Source organism: Rutidosis leptorrhynchoides, chromosome 11 (assembly GCF_046630445.1).
Source record: "Rutidosis leptorrhynchoides isolate AG116_Rl617_1_P2 chromosome 11, CSIRO_AGI_Rlap_v1, whole genome shotgun sequence".
NCBI lineage: Eukaryota > Viridiplantae > Streptophyta > Magnoliopsida > Asterales > Asteraceae > Rutidosis > Rutidosis leptorrhynchoides.
In genome coordinates, this window is record NC_092343.1 from 54,716,066 (window position 1) to 54,728,481 (window position 12,416).

At 34.1% G+C, this 12,416-nt stretch overlaps 1 protein-coding gene and 1 non-coding gene across 2 annotated transcripts; both read right to left on the reverse strand.

The window, feature by feature from the left end:
• Window positions 1–1,266: 1,266 nt before the first annotated feature.
• Window positions 1,267–1,809, reverse strand: LOC139874587 (uncharacterized). The gene has a single exon (XM_071861996.1). It carries the CDS (start codon window positions 1,807–1,809, stop codon window positions 1,267–1,269), a length of 543 nt encoding a protein of 180 aa, XP_071718097.1.
• Window positions 1,810–6,190: 4,381 nt separating this feature from the next.
• LOC139879325 (small nucleolar RNA U3) lies at window positions 6,191–6,414 on the reverse strand. Its single transcript, XR_011770171.1, has one exon. It is a non-coding gene; the product is annotated as a small nucleolar RNA U3 (small nucleolar RNA).
• Window positions 6,415–12,416: the final 6,002 nt, after the last annotated feature.

Consider the following 12,416-nt stretch of genomic DNA (forward strand, 5'->3'; position numbering starts at 1 on the left):
AATATATGAAGAACACTTAGAACTTGAAGAGAGAACTTGAGAGAGATCAATTAGATGAAGAAAATTGAAGAATGAAAGTGTTTTTAGGTGTTTTTGGTCGTTGGTGTATGGATTAGATATAAAGGATATGTAATTTTGTTTTCATGTAAATAAGTCATGAATGATTACTCATATTTTTGTAATTTTATGAGATATTTCATGCTAGTTGCCAAATGATGGTTCCCACATGTGTTAGGTGACTCACATGGGCTGCTAAGAGCTGATCATTGGAGTGTATATACCAATAGTACATACATCTAAAAGCTGTGTATTGTACGAGTACGAATACGGGTGCATACGAGTAGAATTGTTGATGAAACTGAACGAGGATGTAATTGTAAGCATTTTTGTTAAGTAGAAGTATTTTGATAAGTTTATTGAAGTCTTCCAAAAGTGTATAAATACATATTAAAACACTACATGTATATACATTTTAACTGATTCGTTAAGTCATCGTTAGTCGTTACATGTAAGTGTTGTTTTGAAACCTTTAGGTTAACGATCTTGTTAAATGTTGTTAACCCAATGTTTATAATATCAAATGATATTTTAAATTATTATATTATCATGATATTATCATGTATGAATATCTCTTAATATGATATATATACATTAAACGTCTTTACAACGATAATCGTTACATATATGTCTCGTTTAAAAATCATTAAGTTAGTAGTCTTGTTTTTACATATGTAGTTCATTGTTAATATACTTAATGATATGTTTACTTATCATAGTATCATGTTAACTATATATATATCCATATATATGTCATCATATAGTTTTTACAAGTTTTAACGTTCGTGAATCACGGTCAACTTAGGTGGTCAATTGTCTATATGAAACATATTTCAATTAATCAAGTCTTAACAAGTTTGATTGTTTAACATGTTGGAAACATTTAATCATGTAAATATCAATCTCAATTAATATATATAAACATGGAAAAGTTCGGGTCACTACACTATTTAATATCTTGTACTTTGCGTTTTGCGGCTTGTACTCTTATCATTTTTGGACGTTTCTCATCAATAAATTGAACCACTTGAATTATATCTTGTAGATTTGAGCTTTTTGGTCATTTGCGTCTTCAAATCGTCGTTTTCTTCTTTTGTCTTCGCACTTATTTATTTAAACAAATATTACATAAAAATAGAACAATTGCAACTAAAAGCTTTACATATTGGAAGGATATTGTGCCTAAATATATGTTCATTTGGAGCACTATCAACGAGCGTCACACCTATCGATCCACGTACGTTGTATATGTTGGACGGGCTCAACTACCCAATCATTCTCAGCAAGGTTGTATCCATTGTCTTCGATAATGATGTTGTGTATCACGATGCACGTGTACATTAGTTGTCTCATTATATTCACTTCGTAAGCTCGTGCGGGTTGCTGAAGAATATGCCAACGGCCTTGTAGGATCCCAAACGTTCTTTCAACATCTTTGCGAGCGCTCGCTTGTTTCTTTGTAAAGTAAGTAAGTTTTTCGTCAACGGCACTTGAAAATCCCTTAACAAATGCCGCCCAAGTTGGGTAAATACCGTCAGCTAAATAATACCCCCTGCTATAATGAACCCCGTTTATTTGATAAGGAACGTCAGGCATTTCCTCATTAAGCATTGAGTTGAACAAATCACTAGTGTTTAGCACATTAATATCGTTGTTTGAACCCGCAACACCAAAATACGCATGCCAAATCCAATTATCATACGAGGCGACCGCTTCAAGCATAATAGTTGGGTGACTGTGATCACCTCGCATATACTGTCCTCTCCACGCAACTGGACATTTTGCCCATTGTGACGACCCGGAAATTTCCGACCAAATTTAAACTTAACCTTTATATGTTTCTGACACGATAAGCAGAAATTGTAATGTTGAATCTCAAAAAGTTTGGAACTACATTCATGTAATCAATTACCCTTTGACCGTGTTCGACGATTCACGAACAATTATGAGTATATAGATATGTATATATAATATATAATATTAACTGAAAACATTAACAAAGTATTAGATATATGATACTTTACATGAACGTATTTGTTTCGATATATTTATCGACAGAATTAAGAGATAATATCAAATGATTGAATTATCAGATACATTATGATATGATTACGGGCCTATGTTATGAGGTCCACTGTGATTTAAGAAATCTATTCTTTTTGGCAACATTCGGAAAATGATAAAGTGATTTATAAATAAGAACAAATGTGTCAATTAACGGAAACTAGACAAGGGTTAGTGAAAATTCCTGTTTAATTTCCAAGGCATGTTTTATAATATTTTCCTCGTGACCTTGATAAGATAACTATGTTAACTTTCATTTTATTTAATATGAAAATAAGAACGTAGAGTGTAAATAACTTAGATGTTGGATATCGACAAGTTAAGTAACTCGACATTTTTCATTAAGATGATTTCATACGTTTATTTAACCTTTGGACTTTATCCCATGCTTCACCAACAGACTGTAATTTAAAAACTTGAAACCTATTATGAATATATATAATTCTACTTTTCTAAAATGTTTTATGATATAACGATTTCCATTATTTTAACCTTTTAACAAAATGATTCTTAAATATATTTAGTTTTGGAAAACAAAATTATCATATTTATTTGATTTAGTTTCAAAAGTACAAAAAACGTTTTCAGTTTAAAAAGAACTTTATTATTAAAATGTATATATCTTAGAACCACTTTTGACAACTCATTACTTAACCAGTATGATAAAGATAATGATATTTATATTTTATTTTATTAAATATGTATAACGATTTAAATTAATATTATATATATTTATACGCGTATTATACATATATAGTTTTATACTTTTACTATACTTTAACTTTACCTTTACTTTACTTTTACTTTACTTTAACTTTAATAATTCATACTTTAATAATTCACTTTAATAATTCACTTTAATAATTCATACTTTAATAATTCACTTTAATAATTCACTTTAATAATTCATACTTTAATAATTCACTTTAATAATTTACTTTAATAATTCATACTTTAATAATTCACTTTAATAATTCATACTTTAATAATTTACTTTAATAATTCATACTTTAATAATTCACTTTAATAATTCAAAAATCTTTTATAAATAGAATTCAATAGGTTTCATTATTTCATAGAAACTTGAATATATATTTCTCTAAACTCTCTCAATCGAATTACATATATATATTTTCTTTGTATTATTTCAAGATATTATTAGTATACATAAAATACTACGACGGAGTTATACTCAGACGATTTCAAAATAAGTTTTCAAACGGGATAGAGCTAAGGAAATTATGGGTTATAGCTATGGAGGTTATGGGTATTGATCGAGGGTATTGCTCGTGAGGTCAACCTAACGTTTATCATTTTCGTTGCGTCTACGTACTTTCCTGCAATATTGAATCACAATATTGATACGTTCGTGAATCCGAGACAAACTCTGCACTTGTTCAGTGCCGTCATATACATAATTCCTATGAAATACAGTATTATGAGTTTCATTTGCTCCCTTTTTAATTGCTTTTGCAATATATATTTTTGGGCTGAGAATACATGCGTTGTTTTATAAATGTTTTACGATGTAGGCACAAGTACTAAAACTAATTCTATGTGGGTTTAAACCAGAAATATACCCTTAGCTTGGTAACATTAAACTACTTGTCTATGTACGGTAGGCGCGAATCCTAAAGATAGATCTATTGGGCCTGACAAACCCCATCCTGACTATGGGATGCTTTAGTACTTCGAGGTTATTTTAAACACACCTGATCTGGTGTACTTCAGAGGGTAAAACATGAACGTTAAGGCTTGTTACCGGGTGCCTACAACTTATAGAATACTTTTAAACACTTGCGAGTGTACGGATATTTATGGAAACTGAAATCTTGTGGTCTATTACTATTACAGAAATGATTGATTATGATAAACTAATGAACTCACCAACCTTTTGGTTGACACTTTAAAGCATATTTATTCTCAGGTATTAAAGAAATCTCCCGCTGTGCATTAGCTCATTTTAAGGATATTACCTGGAGTCATTCATGACATACTTTGAAAGACGTTGCATTCGAGTCGTTGAGTTCATCAAGATTAATATTAAGTCAATTATAGTTGGATGTAATATAAAATGGTATGCATGCCGTCAATTTTTGATGTAAAGAAAGTTTGTCTTTTAAAAACGAATGCAATGTTTGTAAAACGTATCATATAGAGGTCAAATACCTCGCGATGTAATCAACTATTGTGAATCGTTTATAATGTATATGAACGAGTCCTATATATATATATATATATATATATATAGTTGGTATCAGAGCGGTGGTCTTAGCGAACCAGGTCTTGCATTAGTGTGTCTAACTGATAGTTGTTAAGATGCATTAGTGAGTCTGGACTTCAACCGTGTCTGCATGTCAAAAGTTTTGTTTATCATTTTTAGTCAGAAATCATCTACTTACCATCCTTAGGAAACTACCTGCTTATCATTCTTAGTCTAGACACGTCTTGCTGCATTGATTGCATGAATAGTGTATAGACAAAATTCATATCTTAGCGTATCTGCTAAATCATATCTTATCGTATCTATTACCGTAAACTTTGCCTGACATATTCCGTAAATTCCTCCGTAATCTATGAAATCTTTTGATCTATATATATATATATAGATATTCTATGTAGTTAGAAAATCACCCGATAGCCGGAAAATCATTTCGTATCGAAAAATCCTTTATCAAATACGAAATGGAATTCGTCATCAGTTCAAGTTCCTCGAATTCCGAAATGGAATCCCACTCAAGCTCCGAAAGCAGTGTGACTGGAATGGATCAACCAATCAGCCATCATCTATTCTGGATGAATTGGGGATGGGTTCGTAGCCTCCTTAATCATTGGAGACAAGAAGAAGGCGATCCTTTCCATCCACCACATTGCCCTCTTGGCAATGAACCTGAAGCACTTACCGGCAAACCTGTCCGAAACACCATTTTCTCTCTCATTTCTAGAGTATCTCGTCATGATTATATACTACACCAAATTCTAGATCTTATTTATCCGCTCGTCCGAACCGACAATCACCCCGGTGTAATAGAAGAAGTCAACGAGCTTCGCGCTCGGGTAGTGGCTTTGGAGAATATGGTGCAAAGGTTACAAATACCAGCAGCAGCACCAGCAACATAACCAGTACCACCATCAACAACATCAACAGTACCATTACCACCACCAACAACAACCGCATCGCAAACCTCAACTTCACAATCTGTCCCATGAGCATCGACGTCATATGCCCTTTAGATACTAAGGAATACCACAATGATGAAGTATTGATTCATAACTTCATTGGGAAAATATTCTACGACGATTATGTAATTTCTAAAGTTTAGAAATTATCTATCCTAGCCTTAACCATAAATCAAGTGAGTTTAATTTAATATTAACTCATTAAATCTATATTACATCTGAAGAAATATACACATATATTTCCATAAAGACTGTAATAAAATTCTTTTGTACAAAATATTAATTGTGACATATTTTTTTAACGGGTAGGTAATACCCGAGAGATATATAAATTTACAATTAATATGTTACATTCTGTAACAGACTCGTCCCACATCGGTGGGAGAGGAAAACAAAGCACTCCTTATAAGGGTGTGGATACCTCTTCTGGTATGACGCGTTTTGAGGGTGTTTACCCGAGAAGCAAATCCGTGAGGTAGAAGTGCGATCCGGGGTTGTACTCGTGTGCGGGTAGCCCGTCGGTGATCGACTTGTGTCCAAAGCGGACAATATCATACTACGGGCTGATGGTGATGTTACTTATGGTATCAGAGCTAGGGCCCGCATCGATGTGCACTGCGGGGACGCAGTGTCCCGAAGGGGGGGAGAGTTGTAACAGACTCGTCCCACATCGGTGGGAGAGGAAAACAAAGCACTCCTTATAAGGGTGTGGATACCTCTTCAAGTATGACGCGTTTTGAGGGTGTTTACCCGAGAAGCAAATCCGTGAGGTAGAAGTGCGATCCGGGGTTGTACTCGTGCGCGGGTAGCCCATTTGTGATCAGCTTGTGTCCAAAGCGGACAATATCATACTACGGGCTGATGGTGATGTTACTTATAAAAAATTATTTGTCTGTCAGATAACCATGTAACCATGCCAGAACCCATCAGATGAGTTGGCAACGATCCTCTACCGAGCCCATGGTCGAAACTCGAAACCATAGGCTATGTTAATCACGCTCTAGTTACATGGTCCTGATTCATCAACCAGACATGGATTTCTGTCTTCTTAGGAGTCAAGAATACAGAGGTACGAACCTATAGAACAGATCCTGTTCAAGTAACACAAAACATATATTCATAATTTTATAACATATATCGTTGTGTAACACCATATATTCATAATTTTATGAGTCTACATCATGACTCCACTCAATAATGGCATACAGGTGCGTGCAAAATACGACATACACACTAAACTCCTTTTTCGACCTAAAAACAGTTTGATCTAGTTTCTTAAAAGTTCACCATTGAAAATTACTCTTCAATACGATTCCAACGATATTTGATTCATCAAAAACAGAGTTACGGTTTGAAAGTTACGCCCGTTTCAATTTCATAAAAGGTACTGTAGCAAATAGTGATTTCCGAACACTGTAGCAACTCGGTACTGTAGCAACACGGGTGGTATGCAATCACGGAAGTTCTTATACGTACATCTTTTGGGTGGTTGCATGTAAGGTTGATGGAACATTTGCATTTGGTATGGATTCATCATCATGGAATTTTGGTAAGTAAAGGTGTTTTGTGGTGGCATATAATATTGGTTAGGTATTTGATTCTGAAACTGGTTCTGGGGCACATTAGGTATCGTTTGGGATTGCGCTGTTGGGAATCCAGGTGGTGTATCATCATTTCCAGAATGCCTCGCCAATTCAAGCTCATTAATTTTGTCCTCAGCCTCTTTTAGCTTGCTTTCTAACTGAAGGATGTAACTACTCTGATCATCATCTGACTCAACACCTTCTTCTGGTGCTCTGAATGTTTCGGGGTTAGATGGGCCAGTTGCGTTTCTATCAGCCATACCTGTGCTACAAAACAGCTCACACAAAAGCTTAGTGGATAACAGTTAGTTCAATCACAACTAACACACGTACATCCTATTTTCACTTAGCCCCCACTCCCACAGACATGTTTGACTTGCCTCAGGGTTTGGGAACAAAATACGCGCACGTATTTGCTGCCAAACCATGCTCTGATACCAACTTGTAACACCGGCCATTTTTTTTTTAAATACACAGCGGAAGACTTTATTAACAAACACAATATAAGTCACGTCATTACGTTTAAGTTTACACAACGGTGTTACGTTATCACAAAACATTATTTATACAAAAGTCTACATCAGAGTTGGGTTGTCAAACATGTCTTTTGCAATAGCACCCTTCCCGACTAGCAGTACCTAAACCTGCAAGGGGAGAATATGTGGGGGATTAGCGCACCACTAAGTGAATGGAATCTATCTAACAGATATAGCTTAAGCCACACACAAGCTATATACTAACAACAGTACTTGCTAACTACCAACTAGCATACAATAAGACAATACGAGGATCGGCGGCTTGTACGAGCACACGACTCCTAGCTGATCGGACTTGAGTCTACCGATAGTCCCTGCTACTCAATTCACAGTATAGTTATCCAGATGCAGGGGATGCATCGTTCACACTATACTCTACAATCAGTAGCCTATGGACCCAACCTCCCCTAGGCACGGTTGACCTCATACGGACTCTAACCTCTCCTAGGCACGGTTTCGAGTCCCCAGTCTCCCTAGGCCCGACTGGTGTCATTCACACAGTGTACACATAAATCACATACAACATCAGGCATACTATATCATTCTAACATGGAAATTTCTACACTATACATGGTAAAAGAGTCAACCACAGTAGCATGATATGCTACTTAAACTCTATCCGGAGATAGACCCACTCACCAATTACCAGCAACTGTTCAGTTATTATTTCTGAGCTTCCTCCTTGTCCTTATAACCTGAGAACAACACAAACAAAGTTAATATACATATTCAATAAATAATATAATCATTTCATACGATTAACTAGGTCATAACACCATATATTCATAATTTTATGAGTCTACATCATGACTCCACTCAATAATGGCATACAGGTGCGTGCAAAACACGACATACACACTAAAACTATTTTTTCGACCTAAAAACAGTTTGATCTAGTTTCTTAAAAGTTCACCATTGAAAATTACTCTTCAATACGATTCCAACGATATTTGATTCATCAAAAACGGAGTTACGGTTTGAAAGTTACGCCCGTTTCAATTTCATAAAAGTACTGTAGCAAATAGTGATTTCCGAACACTGTAGCAACTCGGTACTGTAGCAACACGGGTACTGTAGCAATACCGAACACTGTAGCAAATAGTGGCACTATAGTAATAACGAACACTGTAGCAAATAGCGACACTGTAGCAAATAGCGAACACTGTAGCAAATAGCGACACACTGTAGCAAATAGTGATACTGTAGCAGTTCGGGTACTGTAGCAAAATACTGTACCAAAATACTGTAGCAAACACTGTAGCAACTGGTTCGAACACTTACGCTGATTTCGAACATTTTTCGCCCAAAACTCGATTTTTGAGCGATTTTGATCAAATTTTAAGCACATGGAAGCTACTAAACATATATACAACCTATTTCTAACATCAATTGAGCATAACAAACATCAAACAACTAAATTTGAGCTAATTTCTATCAAAAACTCATTTAACACAAAAACCCAATTAGAGCAAGAATCAAAGCATGAATCTATGATATGCATACCTTATATTGATCACGAAATCACAAGGAATATATCTCTAGCTTCAATTAATCCAAAGGCTCACCAACTAAAATTAGGGTTTAAGTATGTGTTTGTGTATGGTTCGTGTGTGTTTTATTGATGAAATGAGAAATGGATAGAACTATCCAGATACATACACTTAAATGAGTTATAAACTCATACCCCATATTACACAGGTATTTACCAGTTATCTTATCTGATAACCTTTCGTATCTCCTTAGGCGGTCCTAACGGAGTCTAAATTAAATAAACCAACCTGTTCTGGGACCCTTGTCACAAACTGGTCACAACACAATTATAATAAAACACTAATAAAATAATTAAAATAAAAGCACTTAAGACCAAGCACAAACCCTTAGGGCAAAATAGACAACTTACAACTAGCCCGGGTTTCAGTCTGTTACACATTCTTCGAATCTGATTCAGCAAATCATCCATTATACTCCCTACTTTCATAACAATATACATTCTTTTATAGAAATCAAAACAACCATACTCATTCAAAAATCTAATTACATTTTCTGATTTTGAAATCGCCGAATTCAATTCAAGTTATAACCGGTATCATCACTCTTAGATTCTTACATCTTTCAAAGCTATACTTTAACTTCAAAACTGTGTTAGAACATTGTATGTATATTAACGATTATAATCTGTGTTCAAGCCCTTCGAAATACCTGAAGACACTTCAAATAATGAACAATCGAGATGATGATCCAACCACATGTTATCCACAGTTACGTACCTGAAAAACTCTTGAAACCAAAGTCATAATTTAACATGTATCCATGTCAGACCTTTTAGCATTTACCAGCTAAAATAACTTTTCAATCCCTTCTAAAAATACACGGTTTTGTCACAGCTCCAGCAAACCAACTTCAATTGTTCATTCGAATAAGCCTTATTATAATGATTACCCCTTCATCATTATTACCGGGGAACCTTTCATATCTCGCCACATTAGCAGTAAACTTATTAACAACTTCATTGATCTTTGACTTTTCGAAAAATCTTTATATTTATCAAAACCCCATCATTTACTCATCTGCATCTTGTAACGAGAATTGCCATACGAATCATCGAAAATTAGCAATCAGTATTTTGAAATCTCGCAGCATGTCTACGCCAACAATTATATGTGTCTATCTTCTGGACTTATATACTTTGAATGTGAAGTTTCTGAAAAACACCCTAAACTGCTAACTAGTTCTCGAAATACTGATGAAGCAGCAAAAACTATAAACGACCTTAACAGTAAAAAGTTTGATGATAAAGAGTAGTGTATTGGTAAAGCTCGGAAAAAGAGAAGATTTGGTACTGAAAAACACGGATTGAGCAAACCATGAAGAAGGCTGTGGATAAATCACAAGGACGAAATCTACCTTCAAAGAATCCAAATGATTCCGTGTCTGCTGAAGTCATTATCGAATTCCTTGCTCCTGACTCTAAACCCTTACGGACAATATTCTTCATCATCCTCTGATATTAGAAATTTTAAGATATCATCGTATCTTTCATTATAAATATCCTCCATATTTCTGAAGATATTTTCATAATTATTTTTATCTGAAATCATTTACCTCTTCGTGTTGTCTGTATTACATCATAAAAGAAACTATTTTAGTTTCTAAATTCTAAAACTTTCGAATTTACAATAGGAATATTTTTGAAGTAGTGTTGGGAACTGAAGCATGAACTAGTATAATATAATGACACTTGATCAACATGATTATATTACAGTAAGTCATGCTGAATTTCTAAATGGAACGTGATGATTCACAGATCATAACGTCATCATGTGCTATGTTACACGACTCTTGTATTCTCTTTAACCTCTAAAATATCAAGAAAATATTTCTTGATGATTCGGCCTTTTTTGAGGTATTCTAGTAATTTGACAAGTCAAGATCGTGCCATTACAATTTCCTTCTTAGAACATTAACAATGTTCATTCCGAAATTCATATATGCGAATTCTGGACCATTACAAGCTGTGCTTAAACGCAAGAAGAAGAAACGAAAGGACAAAACTTCTAAATAGAAATTGGGGTATAAATCGCAGCAAATAAAAGAGAGCATTAATTGGGGATGACAATGATTATAGAAGACAGAAGCAGGGACATCGAAATATAAGGGAAGATATAAAACCCAACAACAACCCAGAAACTATAAACCGTATATATCGATGCATATAGCAATATAAAGACACGGGAGAACTAAAAACACTATAAAACCAAGAGTATAGTAGAAGTAAATAGATTTTTCCGGAGGTAGATGAAAAAGAAGAACGACAGATATGAAAGTGAGAAGTATATCGAGAATCAGCACTGGATGAAGCATATTGACGAATAATTTTAAAGTAAGAATTGAGGGAGAAAGAATAGAAGGTGTGAATTAAAAGGAAACGAAGGAGGTGAATTTATAGTGAAATATCCGACAGAAAAATCGAGATGAATCATCGCATTAAATCGAAGAGGATCATAATTTCCTTAATCACCGAAGAATCAAATCCTATATAGATTACAAAAATTTTCTTTAATCCGGAGATCAACCGTGATGACCTCAAAAGATAAGACGAATCCCTATTTTCTCATTTCACTCTTTTACGATAGCTTCACTCATACGTTTCGAGTAATCGAATTATTTTATCCATATTTTCTCAATCATGATAAAACCCTATGAATCAACTTATATTCGTCATAATAACATTCTTATTGTTAGCCATGACGACCTCGATCAAATTTTGGGACGAAATTTCTTTAACGGGTAGGTACTGTGACGACCCGGAAATTTCCGATCAAATTTAAACTTAACCTTTATATGTTTCCGACACGATAAGCAGAATTTGTAATGTTGAATCTCAAAAAGTTTGGAACTACATTCATGTAATCAATTACCCTTTGAAAGTGTTCGACGATTCACGAACAATTATGAGTATATAGATATGTATATATAATATATAATATTAACTGAAAACATTAACAAAGTATTAGATATATGATACTTTACATGAACGTATTTGTTTCGATATATTTATCAACAGAATTAAGAGATAATATCAAATGATTGAATTATCAGATACATTATGATATGATTACGGGCCTATGTTATGAGGTCCACTGTGATTTAAGAAATCTATTCTTTTTGGCAACATTTGGAAAATGGTAAAGTGATTTATAAATAAGAACAAATGTGTCAATTAACGGAAACTAGACAAGGGTTAGTGGAAATTCCTGTTTAATTTCCAAGGCATGTTTTATAATATTTTCCTCGTGACCTTGATAAGATAACTATGTTAACTTTCATTTTATTTAATATGAAAATAAGAACGTGGAGTGTAAATAACTTAGATGATGGATATCGACAAGTTAAGTAACTCGACATTTTTCATTAAGATGATTTCATACGTTTATTTAACCTTTGGACTTTATCACATGCTTCACTAACAGACTGTAATTTAAAAACTTGAAACCTA

Bases quoted from the DNA above. Each gene is read 5' to 3' on its own strand.
- LOC139874587 (XM_071861996.1), bottom strand. From the start codon at position 1,809: ATGCGAGGTGATCACAGTCACCCAACTATTATGCTTGAAGCGGTCGCC.